At 40.3% G+C, this 16,920-nt stretch overlaps 2 protein-coding genes across 2 annotated transcripts; both read left to right on the top strand.

Annotated features, from left to right (window-relative positions):
- Nucleotides 1-4,421: 4,421 nt before the first annotated feature.
- On the top strand, nucleotides 4,422-12,585 carry dhx33 (DEAH (Asp-Glu-Ala-His) box polypeptide 33). Its single transcript, XM_014989035.2, has 12 exons — nucleotides 4,422-5,689; nucleotides 5,868-6,028; nucleotides 6,921-7,148; nucleotides 7,232-7,402; nucleotides 7,529-7,714; nucleotides 7,800-7,911; nucleotides 8,263-8,422; nucleotides 8,533-8,621; nucleotides 8,730-8,857; nucleotides 9,651-9,854; nucleotides 9,935-10,021; nucleotides 11,255-12,585. The coding sequence occupies exons 1-12, from the start codon at nucleotides 5,479-5,481 to the stop codon at nucleotides 11,561-11,563; spliced, it is 2,046 nt and encodes a 681-aa protein (XP_014844521.1). The 5' UTR covers nucleotides 4,422-5,478; the 3' UTR covers nucleotides 11,564-12,585.
- A 904-nt stretch (nucleotides 12,586-13,489) lies between these two features.
- Nucleotides 13,490-16,820, top strand: c1qbp (complement C1q binding protein). The gene is made up of 6 exons (XM_014989036.2): nucleotides 13,490-13,890; nucleotides 14,963-15,113; nucleotides 15,414-15,507; nucleotides 15,651-15,746; nucleotides 16,005-16,130; nucleotides 16,211-16,820. Exons 1-6 carry the CDS (start codon nucleotides 13,638-13,640, stop codon nucleotides 16,358-16,360), a joined length of 870 nt encoding a protein of 289 aa, XP_014844522.1. The 5' UTR covers nucleotides 13,490-13,637; the 3' UTR covers nucleotides 16,361-16,820.
- The last annotated feature ends 100 nt before the right edge of the window (nucleotides 16,821-16,920 follow it).

Below are 16,920 nucleotides of genomic sequence, written 5' to 3'. Positions count from 1 at the left end.
AATATAATCTGTTGAATCTGGTGCAAAGGGCGGTTGTTTTAAAGGGACACGGGCCGATAACTGACTCGCTCAGAGGGCCGAGGCTTTGTTTGGAATTTTTTCATATCAATCGTGTAGTTCTCTGTGTTTACACCACTGCCTTTATCTTTGCCTGTGTTGTTGCAGTGTGTTTTCAGTACATGTTATTATTTCAAGTATTAGTTTGGGAGCAGAACTTGGGGAATTTATATAAATCGAGTGAGAACAACAAAAGGCAGTCGATGTGTGGTGAGATTGAAGCTGTTCTTACATCCACAGTCATAACGCTACTACTGGTTCTGTTGTGAGGGGAAGAGAAAAGGTTAAAATATGGCCGACAGGTGGTTCTTCTCAGTCAACGTTGTTTTGAATAAACAGTCTAGTACTAAGGATCTGGAGGAGTACGCTGCAAACTGTGCTGCCATGCATCAACCACTGCACAGACACTGTCAGCACAGAAAAATGCACAAGGGTGTATCGTAAGCAGAAGTCTTGGATTCCTCTGAAGAACAGGAACGCCTCCTTCATGTTGCGGGGGATGTGGAGCTGGACAGCGACCAAGAACGACTTCAGAATGAGAAACAAGGATCATATCTGGAGGGAGGTGTGGCAGAATCCAGTGAGTTACCAATTACAAACCCAGGAACGGAGCTGTGGACAATGTTGCTTTGCTTACTACTCATTTTCTCACCTATATCCACTGGCAGCATGAAGTTAAACATGTCCTTTTTCATGTTTTCTCAGTCTGCCTGACACCTTCAACTACTATCCCAAGGCCGAGAGTTCAAAGTGTTTGGTTTGTTTTTCACAGTAGAGTGTGAAAGAGAACGGCATCAGCTGAAAATGAAACAAATGTTGCAGCTTTGGTCCCCAAAGCGAAGTGAGTCTACCGAACTACCAGGCGTGACAGTTAACGTCCAGTGGAAGAAGTCAGAGGTTAGTCTTTGATTCTACATTTTATCTTTTTTCTTTTAGGGCTTGTCTTCATCCGGATATCTGCTGGTCTACAATCAGTAGCACTCATCATTAAGTATCACATCAGAAGTCACATGATCAGCTGAGAGGGCGAGCCTTGGTGCCATTGGTCCTTTAGCTTTATTCTACAACAGGAAATACTCATGGTTGACAACAATCTGATTTGTGAACTTAAACGTCACATTTGATTTTTCAATCCAATGGAGACTGTTTGCTTTTCACTTTTGGTTTTCTGCTTATTTCTTTCTTTAAAAGTTGCCTCCTTTGTAATGAAATAGAAGACATTCAGTCTGCTAAACAGAGTTTCTACAAAGGTTTTGGTCTGTTTACTTTTGGGAGACTGCACCCAATTCCAGCTGCCCCAATCTAATACACAAATAGAACCAAATGCTAACATGCTATGATAAAATATCCTTGTGTAGCGGTTGAGAAAAGGACGGAAGAATCACTCAGGAATCAGGATCGGTTTATTCCTGTTTAAAACACAAATATTCTCAGCACAGCAGTTCTTGGGTTCTGGCTTCCTCACAAACACCTTGATCAACCAAAAGAACAAAAAATAATCACGTTGGCACAGAAAACTTGATAGGTGTGACTAACGTGGGAAATAAATGCCCAGTACAGAGCTACGCTAAACATAAACAGTTAAACAACAATATATATAATAACATGTGAGTTTACAACATACTTTTTAGAACATTTTCAATATTTTAATACGCAAATAAAAGACAGTTCTGTAGCTTATTTCTCCCCAGCGCAGCTCAGCGCAATCTGAGGGCAGCGGGAACACACAGGATGTGACACAAAACAGGAAGTAAGAAAATAAAAGCTTCTCCACCAAAATAAAATCAATCTAAGACAGAAATAACTGCTGAGTGCAAAGGTGATAACAGACATGTCAATTCAAAGAAAATGAGTTTTGAGAAGGTTCATAACGAAAAATCAAATAAATAAATAAAATTAACTCTGCTACACATGCAGTAGATTTAATTGTTATTAAAGGTCCTCCATCAGCATAAGTACATGTGTAAGTATTTTTTTCAGTAAGTAGGGAAGTGTCACATAAGCCCAAGATTTTTGTCCATATTTGGGTAAAGACTCTATTCTCCAGACCGTAAGTCGCACCAGAAGATGCATCAGTCAGAAAATGCAGCATGAAGAGGAAAAACATAATGAGTAGCGCTGGACGACAAGTAGCAGGGCCAGCCAAATCATGAAAACTGCAACTTGTCCAGAAAGTACAGCACTTAAAAAGTACTTTGAAAAAGTCAGTATGTTAACATTGGAACCGCTTTAAGAGATCATAGCCTGGTTACAATTATACTTTCATACACTGACACAACATTATAGCCACCAGCTATACCACTGAATATCTCTTCATGGTGGCACCTGTTAGTGGGTGGGATATATCATATTGTTATGCCAAATAAATGGCTGCGTTGTCACAGTTGAAATGATGAAAAACATTGAACCTCATGATGAATTTCTCTGGCATATAGTTTATATTCGCAAGAGGCCACATCCTGCCAGCTTTTGGCTTCGAACCAAGAGGATTTCTGGATGAAGCCGAAACACAAACACCAGGTAAACTTGGAGAACCACATATAAAGCTCGGAGACGGTAAAATCAACTAATGAAAACAGTGCATGGGTGTGTATTGTTGACGTAGTGAGACAGAGGTTATCTTAATTCACTGCCAGGTCTAACTTTCGCTGCTTCTGTCTCATAGGAGATTTTTAACTAAACCTCAACAGGAAAGCATTTGCATTTGTTCAGCAATGTGGAGAGAAAGAAATCGATTGCAGGTCAGCAGAGTGAAGCACACTGACGTATCAGCAGAGGGCGTGGCAGGAGAGAGAACGGTATTCGTGCTAAGCAAATTAAACGGAATTTGTTACACAATTTCCTGCTTACAAACACCAATTTCTCTGGAATATCTAAGCATGTTGATGCATGAACCATTTCATTTCCTCCAATTGTAATAGTCCAGAGAGCCTGACGAAGTAACGTCGCAGCGTGACGGATGGCGGAGCGTGCTTCAACTGGAGCGCTGCTCCGAAAGACGGTTTGACACAATAACTCTGGTATTTAAGGGTTTTTTTTACACCTCATTCCTTAAGACAACTGATGTTTGCAGGTGAAGCAGAGAGTGACAGCCTGCCCATGTGATGGAGGGGAAATGGAAAGTATAGTGTTAATTTATGTCCTTATTTTCTCCTACCTGTGCAAAATGTGGCAGAGGTTTGATATGTTCAGATTTATTCTCTGCGATCGGCTGCAGAACGAATACCCCGCCTCTCATCCGATGACCTCTGGTGACCCCTGTGAGGATAAGTGTGCTAGACATTGGAGGGTTTGTTCCTTCTTTCATTTTCTCTACTTTGCTGTATGTGATACTGTTTGTTCTGTTTATCTTAAAGTGTCAGGGTAAGAAACTTTGACAAAAAAATAAATAAAAAATGCAAAACACAAAGTATATGAAAATATAATTTTATCACCATATTCTAGTACAATAGGAAATCGCTACAGCCATAAAAACACCAATTAGGCTGACTTCAGGATTCAGAAACCAGTGGACAACAATTAGATAAAAAAAATCATTAAGTGAAATAAATTTGTTATTAAATGCTTTTTAATGATTAGAGAAACTCATGAAAACAACCATCGAAAAGAAGTAAAAAGAGCAACGAACAAGTGAGAAAGAAAAGTGTGGTATCTCACTAAACAACACGAATAGTTACTGAAGAGTTCATTACTGTCATCTTTTTTCTTGCGCTTTAGCTGACATCAGACACTTATTGACTGAGGAAAGATGTGTGTAATCTTTAAACAGTGTGAAAAATCAAAGCAGAAGCAGAGCTAGATGTTGCACAATAAGCAATGATCCACAAAATACCAGCAAATCCTCCAAAGATTGAATCAGGAAAACATTTTTTGTTGTTATCATTTGTGTAATGGCAAAACAATGTTGTCGTATAAGTGCAAGTAAATGGTGTTCTTTTCCATGGGTGACAAAGATGACATCAAAATGTGAAAATTTTTCATAAAGAACGTTTGGGATGTCATTTTTTTCTCACTTAATGCACATTGTGACACACATTCAGTTGTAGGGTGGAGTGTGTCTTTTCAATAATTTCTTCATTCCAGAACAATATGCTTGCAGCACAGAAGGTGATGGCTCATGGTGGCTCAGCTCCCTGAGGATGCTAATAGTACACCCAGGCTGAAGGGTGACATCTTGGAGAAAGTTCAGTGATGTTTCCTATTCTGTATTTCATCACTGAATGCCATTATGAAATGGCAGGAATATTGACAAGGGAGTATGTGTTGAGTATGTTTGTACATTTCCAAAGTCAAAGGTGGTGCAAAATGGCAGGGCCAACATCCTGTGGGAGCTCCAGGCCCACACTGACAAATGCATTATGGAATGCTGAGGTCATGGGGATGCACAGAGAGGTTCATTTTCTTTATTGTAATAAAAATACACAGCAATATGTAGCAAATGGCACTCCAGCTCCACAAATAAAAATAGACTACTATGGGATATTACTGAGTGTAGAGGGGAAATGACGGTGGATTCAAACAAGTAATTCAGAGAGGAAACTATAAAAATCCATTTTGAATAAAACTGAAAAAAAAAATTTAAATTAAAGAAGCTTTAACAATGTACTTTACACTTAAATGATTTGTGAAGCATTGTAAAATCTCTAAAACGATGTAAATGATGGCTGGTTTTATACGATTATGAACAAAAAACATTTCAAATATAGTAAGGATATAGGAAATTGTAGGAAAGAGCAGTGGGCTTGACCCATCCATACGCATCATGTCAAAAGGCAGTAGTGCAGGAAAAGTGGGGAAAAAGAGATGATTTATAGTCTGTCTACAGTGTTGACACGTTTGACAGAAAACAGTAAATACTGATTAAATCCCTTAAATCTGTCAATGGTTTATGTCGCCCTCTGCTGGACAACTCTGGGAGGCGCTCATGTTTACATTATTGTTGGCTAACATTACAGGGAACGTTGTGATACGTTTATGCATGCGATGAAACACGTTTATTTAGAGTAACGTGAAAACAGACAGCGCACATATGTATTAGGTCAATAAAGGTTCACAATATAATATATAAATAACTTTTAATATGGAGTCAGGGCTTGGTGAATGTGGTCCTAATTATTTGCCCTCTTCATTTTTATTATTATTTTTTGTGTATTTAGTAGAATTGTATTTAAAAAAGCGACTTTTAATAGGACATAAAAAATAAAAAGGATTTAAAAAAAAAAAAAAAAAACAAACGAGCGGGTGACGTCAAACGTGTGCGCTTGAATTCGACCACGTGGTGACGTTTTTGCAGATGTAGCAAAACATCCGCATTGACGCTCGCGCGTCCAGTCAGCGAGCACGAGGAAACTTTTCGACGTATCTGCTCACCTAAACAAGAAGCCGCCGAGGTTCTCCTATCCCGGTTCTTTCCTCCAGACCATGCCCCATGACCCCGACCTTCCTCCGGCTAAAAAATTCAAGCCGGGGTCCGTGTTTTTCCGCCTGGAGAAGAATAAACCTGGAATGCTGCTGCCCAGAAAAGGAAATGTGACCACACCGATTGACGTCCAGAGGAAACAGCTTCCAATCTACCAGGCGAGAACTCGGATAGTGAACGAGCTGAGACAGCTTCATAACGCTATTGTTATAGGTAAAACTCAGCCACAGCCGCCGCTGGCTTTTATAACCACCGAAAGAGAAAAACGCTCATTTGTTTTCAACTTTTTGTAGTTTTGGGGAAATATTCCTGCCCTCGTCGCATGTCTTGCGCAGATAATGTCGTTTCTGTGGTTTTGTCATGTTAAACACGACCCATTCCATTCTTCCAGGTGAGACTGGCTCCGGGAAGACCACTCAGATCCCCCAGTACCTGTTTGAAGCCGGTATCGGCAGGCAGGGCTTGATCGCCATCACCCAGCCACGTCGGGTCGCTGCTATCTCACTGGCAGCCAGGGTGTCCGAGGAGAAGAGGACTCAGCTTGGGAAGCTGGTATTGCATTTTTCATAATATAACCAGAGAGACAGACTAACACAAAGTTGGTTTACAGTGTTAAATATTCACTTACCTATACACTGATACCCTTAAATAAAGTTCAGTGTTACCAGTTGAAGAAATATTTTTTGTGAATGTTGTCTTGAGAGGAGTAGGTTGGATACCAAGTGAATTTCTATTAATAGTTACAATCACAACTTTATGGATGTGCTGTTAAGTGGCAGAAAACTGACACTGCACATTTCCCTGAACACACCGTCGCCAGTGTTTAACATAGCGGTGGCAGAATTATGCTGTGGGACAGTGGCCTCCGAGGTTTCCTCCAGAAAACTTGCTAAGTCCAGTGGTTGTGCGCTCGGCAGTCATTCAGCCACCGTCATGTTTTTGAGTTAAAAAATGTTTGAAATTAACAGGAAATTTGAAAATATCACTGGATAATTATGTGTTATTGAAAGATTGGGAGAACACCAACTATAAAGTCTTAAAAAATGCAAATGTTTTAAAAAGTCTTGAATAAAATAGCCTGGTGGGGGCACAAGTAAAGCCTGGTGGCCCGCCAGGCTTTTAATACACTGTGGAAAACCCTGGTGTCAAACTCATTTTCATTTTGGGTCGTGTCAAAATCATGAATGTTCTCTCAAAGGTCTGGTTGTGCCTGAATGTACTGATAAAAACCCATCAACAAACTGCTAAAATCGCTATAACTATCCTTCTCTGCGCTCGATAAGTACGTTTTAAAAGGAAATAATCTTGAACATCTATACATAACGATGCAATTTGCCAGTTTACAGATGAAAACAGATTTGATTTGATTGATAAAAATAATATTTAAGCACACTACTGTTATCTTGAAGCCTCACTGCTGCATGTGCACTACTTCTCCTTTAAGGTTGGCTACACGGTGCGTTTCGAGGATGTCACCTCGCCCGAGACGAAGCTGAAGTTCATGACGGACGGGATGCTCCTGCGCGAGGCCATCGGAGACCCCATGCTGCTGCGCTACACCGTGGTGGTCCTGGACGAAGCCCACGAGCGCACCGTGCACACCGACGTGCTGTTCGGCGTGGTGAAGAGCGCTCAGCGCAGACGCAGGGAGCTGAACAAGATTCCCCTGAAGGTGAGGCGTCCGCTGTCAGTTCTTATTTATTTTTTTGTACCTTTTTAATCCAGAAGCATCTGAAAAGCAGCTCCTTTCTGCAGGTCATCGTCATGTCTGCCACGATGGACGTGGACTTGTTCTCGGAGTACTTCAACAAGTCGCCTGTGCTGTACCTGGAGGGGAGGCAGCATCCCATTCAGATCTACTACACCAAGCAGCCCCAGACGGACTATGTGCAGGCTGCCCTCGTTTCTGTCTTCCAGATCCATCAGGTTGTCCTTCATTCTCTGGTTAAAAGTGATAAATCAGGACTAAAGTTGGCTGGAATAAAGAAATCAGCCCAGTTATTGTGTTAGATGATTCATTGTGACAAGCTTTTCCGTGCCGCCTATTTGCAGGAAGCACCGCAGTCCCACGACATCTTAGTGTTCATGACAGGCCAGGAGGAGATCGAGGCTCTGGCCAGGACGTGCAGAGACATCGCAAAGCATCTCCCTGACAGCTGCGGCCCCATGGTGGTCATCCCTCTGTATGCATCGCTGCCCCCAGCTCAGCAGCTCAGGGTCTTCCAGCCAGCGCCCAAGGTAAAGCTGACAGCAAAAACGGCAGGAAGCTGGCTGTGGCGTCTTAAACGCTGATGAACGGTTCCTGCTTTTCGTTGTTGTGCAGGGCTGCAGGAAGGTCATCCTCGCCACCAATATCGCAGAAACATCAGTCACAATCTCTGGGATCAAATACGTCATCGACACGGGGATGGTGAAGGCCAAGCGGTTCAATCCTGGTGAGAGGCTTCAGCCTCATGCACGTTTTCATTCATAAACTCTTCTGCTCCATATTTTAACAACTTACAACTAGAAATGCCATTGCATTTTTTTTTTAAAGATTATATATTTTTTTTCTTGAACAAGTGGGGCATGTATATATTTAACCCCCTAAATTATGTCCATCACTTTTGAACATCTAGAAAAGGGATCTCCAAATCCAGGACTTGAGGGCCAGAGTCCTGTAAAAGCAATTCAGTGACTGGATAAAAATTATTTATTGCCCAGCAGTAATTTGTATACTTTCACAGTATTTAGAAAACACATAACGTCACATAACCTCGTTGCTTCCGATGCGTTTTGCCCATCAGACAGCGGTCTGGAGGTGCTGGCAGTCCAGCGAGTTTCCAAGGCTCAAGCGTGGCAGCGAGCCGGCCGGGCTGGCAGGGAGGACGCCGGCTTCTGCTACCGGCTTTACACCGAACAGGAATTCGACAACCTCATCCCCACGACTGTGCCTGAGATCCAGAGGTAGGATGCTCAATCTCCTCTGCTGGAATTTCTGAATTATTCAGGTCAGACTGATGGAAGAGGCTTTTCTGCTGCAGCTTTTCTCTCCTGAGTGTGTTTATGTCCTCCAGGTGTAATTTAGCTGGTGTGATGCTGCAGCTTATGGCTCTGGGCATTCCTGATGTGATGAACTTTGATTTTATGTCCAAACCTTCTCCAGGTAAGAAGCGGTTGCTCAGTCATTCCTGTTCAGAGCTTTGTGTTTGTTTTTGGGGGGTTTTTTAATGCGGTGGATCTGTCGGTATCGCTGTGTCCCTGTTTCACCCAGAGGCCGTCCGCTCTGCTGTGGAGCATCTGGAGCTGCTGGGGGCTGTGGAGAGGAAGGACGGCCAGGTTCTCCTCACTGCTCTGGGCAAAAGGATGGCCAGCTTCCCTCTGGAGCCCAGATATGCCAAGGTGCAATGTGCTTTTATATAGGGCGGCGATGAACGATTATTCTGATGAATAATCGATTAATTGAATAAAACAATTGGTACATTCTGCAGTTTTTTTATTTAACCTCTTAAGCCTTTTTTATTCAGTATTTGAAATGGATTAAAAGATGCAAATAAATAATTCAGTTCCTTTTTAATTAAGTAAATTAACATGCGGCTTAAAATGCAAGAATTTATCATTCATTTAGTTCATGCTTTTTCACTTGAATGCATCTGCAGCTAAGAAAATACTCTGAGGACTCAGGCCTTTGTGCTTGATTTTTAGCATTAATACAGAATGGGGATTATCTGTTTAATTTTGGATTATTCAATTAATAATCGGATAGCAAAAGGTGCTCAATTGGAGGTTTGTTTGTTTTTTCACAGAATTTGAAGCAGGTGAAGCAAAAACTCCTGCTTTGGAGTTTTTCTTAGAATATATTTAAAGTCGAGGAAGGTTTTTATCTTAAATGCAAAACGTACAAAAATATTGTACAGTTTTAGCTTAATAATTGCTCTGAGGGTGTTTTTTCAGCAAACGACTGGTTTTTTGAGTTCATATACTCCTGTTAACGATTAATCGTTTGCAAAATTAGTTGACGATTAGTTCTATAATCGGTTTATCACCATTAACCTGAATTATCATTTCAGTTCTACTTCTATTGTAGACTTAGAACAAACATGGGGGAACATTTGGAACCAACGGCATCACATGAACAAAATTTAAAGCAAATGTATCTCACCGCTTCCCCATGCGGGTTCCTCTGTGCCGCCAGACCATCCTGCTGTCCCCGGACTTCTCCTGTTCCGAGGAGATCCTGAGCATCGTGTCTCTGCTGTCGGTGGACACCGTCCTGTTCAACCCTCTGGGCCGGCGGGACGAGGTACTCGCGGCACGCAAGAAGTTCACTTCCAGCGAGGGAGATCACATGACTCTGCTCAACATCTACAGAGCTTTCAAGAAAGTCGGCGGTAACAAGGTGGGCGTGACGAGGAGAGATTTTCCCCAAAATGTCCAGAATGACCACCGCTAACCAGTTTGAGTTGCGTTGTGTTGTAGGAGTGGTGTCGGGAAAACTTTGTCAACAGCAGGAATATGGGCCTGGTGAAAGACGTTCAGGCTCAGCTCAGAGAAATCTGTCTGAAGGTACAAATCTGCTTATCAGAATCACATCTAAGAGTTACATTTCAGTAGTTTTTTAATTATTATTTCTATGTGAACTGTGCAATTCCTGTTTTGTTGTTAAAATAAGACTCCATGTTCAGGTTGGGGTTCTAAAATTTCTGTTCTTGTGAAATTTAGGAGAAATATTGTCTGTGAGGAGTAGGATAGATACCAAACAGACCGGCACCCACACCATTGATTAAATCATGATTAACCACTTGTAACACCTCACCAGTTGAAAAATTTCAACCATCACTGTCACTTTGTGCCTATAAATGTTACTTTTCTACTATGTCACCAGAATAATAGCTTATATTATGTAAAACATGGTATTAGTAGTGAATGGAAACAGTTTGAAAGTCTCACTTTTCTACTGATGTTTGTCATGTTTTTCTTTTCATTAGTTTTAGTTGCACCTCAGTATGTTATCTATCAAAAGGTTTTACTAACGACACAAAAGTGAAACTCTATTTCAACTGTCAACAGCCCTAAAAAGTCACTTTAAGCTGCCGATACATCTAAGGTGTATGGGAGCAAAGTCAAAGTACGCTGGCAACAAAAAAGGTTCTCTTCTACTACTAACCTTTGTGGGTAACAGAAGAGAGCGGTGAAGGATTTTATGGAGTTGATTGTATTGACACACAGACAATGTACAATAGTAAAACAACAAATTTTCTTACCTGAGAAACTTTATGCTCACAAACAACACTTGTGGTTACGTGACAGTCTGGATGCTGAGCACATGTCATAAACCTCGGTTTAAAGTTGCCAATTAGGGTCTCACATCTACTGAAGAGGATTCGAGAAATGGAAAAAAAAAAAAAGAATTCAGACTTTTTCATAAAATGTCATAATATTGAGATTGATTACAATTTTTCCCGATGACAGTAATTGTTTTTTTTTATTAGCACATCTATATACAAGGCATTTTTGAGAAGAAAACAGCAACTAATTTTTACATACACTTTCATTACTATGTTACTATTACTATAGTAATGGTGATTCATTTTTGAGAAACCATGACTCAAAGGCTTTGTGTGTCAGAAAGGTTTGTTTTAAAGGAGTTCGTTGTGATTTTTTTTCTCTTTCTTTGAAGATAAGCCAGGTTTTCCGAGACTAGAATGCGATGAAATTTGTGATCCAACTCTTTTTCGTTTTGCTTGATCAGTGCAGGTACTTGATCTTTTGGCTTAACAAAGCGCTTGTCTTTCCCAGCTGAACCTGAAGCTCGAGTCCTGCGGGGCCGACACGGGGAGCGTCCGCCGCTGCCTCGCCCATGGGATGTTCATCAACGCCGCCGAGCTGCAGCCCGACGGAAGCTACCTGGCTCTGGACACCCATCAGGCCGTCGCCATCCACCCGTCCTCCGTCCTGTTCCAGGCCAAGCCGGCGTACGTGGTCTTCAACGAGCTGCTGCACACGTCCCGCTGCTACATGAGAGACCTGTGCTTGGTCGACGCAGACTGGCTGCTGGATGCAGCGCCGGAGTACTTTGGCCGCAAGCTGCACCTCACAAGGAGCTAACAGGATTGCACTCTTGAATAAATGAGGGACTTTTAAACCTTTTGGGGTCCACTACATCCTAGCTGACATGGGATAAGAAAGTCTGAATGCAGCTGTACAAATCTCTTTCAGGATCTGCATGCATTTCAGGGGCACATATAACTTCACTGGAGCACAGTTGGCAGGACTCAGAAGAGCCAAACTTCTGGACCTCGGCTGCACGTTTCAGTGTATCTGGATTATAGCAGTGACTGCCTTCAAAACGTTAGCTTGAAGATCAGTGACGTCCTCAACCTTCTCAGCAGGTAGTTTTTAGGTTTATACGGATAGTCTTTGAGAATTTTCTGCAAAGACAGTAAAATGTGTCATAATCTGTTCGACAGAACAGAAATTCACGTTTGAATTAAATGAAAATATTTCCATATTCTGATGGCATTGCTACGTTGGCTCGTGCATGTAAAACCTGGACATTGCATGTGAGAGGATGTGGCTTGCCTTTTCTCTTCATGCTCTACTCCTCAGTGTGTATTGGGACGGATTGTTACCTAGACAACACACAGATGCTGGGTTATTGTAGCTGCTAGACATCTAATGTATGCAGTGCATGGACATAAAAGTAAAATATCTAAAATATAAGTTATGTTGAAAAATATCAATTTTATTTTTTACTGTGGACTCAGGTTTGTACTATATATATTTATATATATGTATATACAACCTTAAAAAATGCACCAAATTCCAACTGTTGTAGCTGATGTATTTTGAGGTTCCTGCAGAGAATTAAAGCTGCAGTTTTTTTTTTTTGTTTTGTTTTTTTTGACTGAATTTCCAAGGCATCACTCTTACTGTGATGTCTGCAACTAGAGGTGAAGCTTTTGAGGTCAGCAAATACTTCATGTGCATGCATGTAATTTATAAGAACAAATGCAAGAATTGAATCAATTCATAAACTGTGTCTTGTATATGATAAGAATTTGTTATAGTCTTGCATAACCAAAGTTGTTTCTAATAAAAAAAACTGTTTACACTTGTCCAAAACACAAGTTTATTATGTGAAAGTATTGAATTATGTTCTCAAAACAAAATTAACTGATTTGCTATTAATTTAGTTATATTTAAGAGATACTACACCTCTGTAAAAATAAATCCCCTGTACATATTGACATACATTTTCCAAGCAGTTTCTTACCTTATTTTAACTATTGTATCTCATCATTTTGATAAAGATATTGCATATTTTTAACGCATCTCTCATATTTATGAAAAAATGTCTAATTTTTTTCCATTGTTTTCACTGTCATCATTAGAAGACATTCATAATTTTGACTTGGGTATCTCAGTTATGGAATAATGTCTCACAATTCTGAGACACGAGTTATTTTAGATCTAGTCAAAAATATGATTTATTTGTACTGTTAATAATCAATTACTTTTCACATAATATAAAACAGAAACAATAAAAATTTATAAAAAATATAAAAACCGTAACAAATTGTTTTTACTCTTATTACAATGGTAAAAATGGGCTCCACGTTTATTCATTTATGCCAAGGATTGCATCATGCATCACGTAGGAAGTGATGGTACTGTGTTTCATGATCAGACACATGACCAAGTTGGAAACATATCAGTTTTAATGCGAGCAGACATTCTAGATTTGATTTGTAATTGGATATTTAAGTCACTGATTGAAGGAGAGAAGAGTCGAAAATTATGAAACCATCCTGGCGGAGCAGAAGCACCGCTTCATGTAGTATCTATTGTAGCCACAGGGGGCGCTGATCAAATGATTTTTCTTTTTAAATAAATAGGTTTTTTTTGTTTGTTTGTTTAGGTTTTTCTTCCTTTTTGATAAGTTGTAAATTGCTGATATATTCAGATTAGTTTTGGATAAACAGAATATTTTTAAATCTTTTTTTAATCGTTAAAGTATTACTTCCGGTGCAAACGTCAAAGTTAAGCTAGGTCAATGTGTCCTTCCACACGTGTAGCGTATTTCTTGTAGCGGCAGCAGGAGTCGTGAGGCTCACAGCGGGCTCTTTGGTCTTAAGCTTAATTATCCTGTTTCTAAAAAGCTTCTTATATCCACACAGCCATGCTGAAATCGGTTGTCCGCGCGGTGGGAGCGGCTGTTCGCCTTTCTTCAGCCGCTTCGTCAGCAGCGCGAGCCCTGCCGCTTAGCTGCCCGACGTTGCGCTCTCCAGGCTCGGCTACGATTCGGCCGTTCACCCGCTCACTATGGATGTTGAAAAACAACGGAGCTTCGTCGGGATACAGGCCCAAGCTGTTGAGCTCGAAAGTTTTAAATCCGTCAGTATCGTGTGGATGTGGAGGACTACACACAGAAGGTAACGTTAATGCATTTGACTCATTTAGTTGAGTTAGCCAACCAGTTGGCTGTTCAGTTCTGTAGTAAATACTTTAAATAACGGAGCCTAATTAAATGCCATCTGTTGGGCTCCTAAAAACACGTGAAACGTAACCTGTGTAGAGTTCTTGTCTCATGTAAAGTCTAACGGTATCCTTACACTAATTAGCTGCCGTTTACCTTGAGATTTAAATATGTTGTTTTTAGCTAGAACTGTAAACGCCTAAAAAAGAAAAATACAGCTCCAAGTTCATATGGTTTATTATGTACTAACAGTAAACAGCTTGGTGAGGGCCGAATGTCTCTACAAGGACGTCATTGAAAGTGATGTAGGGCATCTGTAGCATCCTGGATAGAAGCATTGATCAGACTTGTTCCGGTTTATTTTCTAAGGGCACATTACTATGAATGCAATCAGATTTTGATAATTGTAGTAATTTTAAGTGCAACAAAAAATGCAGGAATCATAAGGCAATTGGCGTTAATCATTCAGTGTTTTTTTTGTCAACTCAAAATAGAGTATGATGGGTATAGGTAGCAGGTGGATGGATGCATTTACTGGCATTTAAAATTAGTTCTGGTTCACCTAATATATCTAAATAAAAATATATAAAATTAGAAAATTTAGAGTATTTGAGCATCTGATCAAGAAAAATTAGGTTGACTTAATTCTCTAGCCTGTTGGTTGTATCTACTATCTAGTGATGAGTGTAGGCTTATAATAATGAACACTACTTTTTCCCCAAATTGAGTCAGTCACAGCTAGACATGGGCTAGTAAGATATTATCATAACATTTATGACCCAGTTGTTCTATTTCAAAATGAAAAACGTCATTCCACTGTTCCTAAAATAAGAGATATTTACAGCTATAATCCAATAACATTGATATTTATGTCATATTTCAATTTTAATATAGAGAATTACACAAGAATTATAGAATGACCACCATTTTGTTGTTCTGTTTTCAAATACTAAGGCTGGGAGTACAGCGATCTGATATTAGCTGGTTAGTCTGACTGTCTTCATTTATCTGTTGCGTATTTAAAACAGGTGACAAAGCGTTTGGTGAGTTCCTGTCGGATGAAATCAAGGAAGAGAAGAAGATTCAGAAGAACAAATCTCTCCCTAAGATGTCAGGAGGCTGGGAGCTGGAGATGAACGGCACAGAGGCCAAACTCACAAAACAACTTTCTGGAGAAAAGTAAGGAAGCCAATATTTCTATTAAACGTCTTTCCACCAAACCAGCTTCTGTATCGAACCCGTTTTATGGCTGTTACAACAATGTAGTTTTTTTTGTTGTTGTTGGTTTCTTTACGTCCGCTTTCTGATGAAAGTAGTTCTTTCCTCTGACTCGGCTCAGAGTTGGTTCTGCACTGGAACCAGTGCTCCCAGTGTTGGAAACAGAAAGAACTGCAAGCATTAGCTGCAGTTAAAAAAAAAAGTAGGTTTGGGAAAAGTCATTCTTTTAATGTGCTTTATTTTTTTCCACCCCTACTATAGAATCACTGTGACATTCAACGTCAACAACAGTATTCCTCCCAACTTTGAGGACGAGGTGGAGCAGGGACAGCAGCAGAAATCTCCTGAGGACGAGGTGAGCCAAAACATTTTTTGGCTTCTTTGATGTAATAATTGCTGGCTGTTTTTATATTTCCTTATTCATCTGAGAAGTGGAATGATAGAATTGTCTGTGAATATGAACGTCTACCTCATGACAACTCTGTTTTCATTTTACAGCCAGAAATTGTGTCAACACCCAACTTTGTCATTGAAGTTACAAAACAGGGGGGCAAACACTCCCTTGTGTTTGACTGCCATTTTCCTGAAGATGAGGTAAAAAAAAAATTTAAATATTTAAATAAGATAACATAAAAAAAAATAAAAAAAAAGTTGTATTTAACTTAAAAGTTTCGTTTAATTTAACTTGGGTATTCTTTACAAGTCCTGGAAGTTTTAAACTTGCATCACAGTTGTGTGAAAAGTCTTAAATTTAACCCACTAAATCTCCTAGAAGCCAAGATATTGGGTATTAGTTTTTATTTACAGCTTCTGAATTGTGTGTGTGTGTGTGTGTGTGTGTGTGTGTTGTAGATGAGCCATGGTGAGGGTGAGGAGGAGAGCGATATCTTTGCCATCCGGGAGGTCAGCTTCCAGCCGGAGGGAGATTCAGACTGGAAGGAGACCAGTTACACTCTCAACACAGACTCTCTGGACTGGGTATGAGCAGAACTCGTACCTATTATGCAGCATAGTATGTTGGAAAAACATTCATGTAGAGCTGCTACGTCTGTTTTCAGGCTCTGTATGACCACATGATGGACTACTTGGCTGACCGTGGGGTCGACAACACTTTTGCTGATGAGCTCACGGAGCTGAGCACGGCCATCGAGCATAAGGAGTACATCAAGTTCCTAGAAGATCTGCAAAGCTTTGTCAATTGCAAATAGTGTCGAACGAGATTGTCATAGTTGTTAGTGTGCAATCTGATAAGGACGGTGGTATGACGCAGTTAAGCACTCGGTGATTGATGAATCTAAAACCACAAAGAGACTGAGTTGGTGTGTGGGAATGTTGCTTTTTTTATTATGGCTTAGTTTAAACCAGATCATTTCAATATGTCTGGACATCATCATGACAGTTGTCAGAAACCATCATTGCTCTCAATTTTGCAGAACCTGACTCGGCTGTGGATGTTTAATGTGACCTGATCAGAGTTTTCCTTTAATGGCTTTTTTTTTTGTGTGTTCCGGTTTCCAATCATCATGTCTTCATGTCTTCCCCCCTCGCTGGCCAGGGAACAGAGTTCTTGCTGAGTGGTTGTGGTTTGTCAGATTCAGAAGGTCTGGTAATGGATATTCTGTAGTGTGAAGCTGGAAATACTGTTCAATAAACAATTTGATACCCAAATGTAAATTTAATTTTCTCTTTCTATGAACATTATACATACAAAAATATTGGAGGTTGTTCCTCCCACTTATTTGCCTTGTTGGTATGTCAGAATAGATCT

This window comes from Poecilia mexicana, unplaced genomic scaffold (genome assembly GCF_051168715.1).
Source record: "Poecilia mexicana isolate PSO_F unplaced genomic scaffold, ASM5116871v1 scaffold_14, whole genome shotgun sequence".
In the NCBI taxonomy this organism is placed as follows: domain Eukaryota; kingdom Metazoa; phylum Chordata; class Actinopteri; order Cyprinodontiformes; family Poeciliidae; genus Poecilia; species Poecilia mexicana.
The sequence above is the reverse complement of the archived record's forward strand: the minus strand, read 5'-3'. Positions and strand labels throughout refer to the sequence as shown.

Coding starts and splice junctions, on each gene's coding strand:
- dhx33 (XM_014989035.2), top strand. CDS start 5,479: ATGCCCCATGACCCCGACCTTCCTCCGGCTAAAAAATTCAAGCCGGGG. Junction 8,423..8,532: donor ACTGTGCCTGAGATCCAGAG/GTAGGATGCTCA, acceptor TATGTCCTCCAG/GTGTAATTTAGCTGGTGTGA. Junction 8,622..8,729: donor TATGTCCAAACCTTCTCCAG/GTAAGAAGCGGT, acceptor TGTTTCACCCAG/AGGCCGTCCGCTCTGCTGTG.
- c1qbp (XM_014989036.2), top strand. CDS start 13,638: ATGCTGAAATCGGTTGTCCGCGCGGTGGGAGCGGCTGTTCGCCTTTCT. Junction 15,114..15,413: donor AAACAACTTTCTGGAGAAAA/GTAAGGAAGCCA, acceptor CCCCTACTATAG/AATCACTGTGACATTCAACG. Junction 16,131..16,210: donor ACACAGACTCTCTGGACTGG/GTATGAGCAGAA, acceptor GTCTGTTTTCAG/GCTCTGTATGACCACATGAT.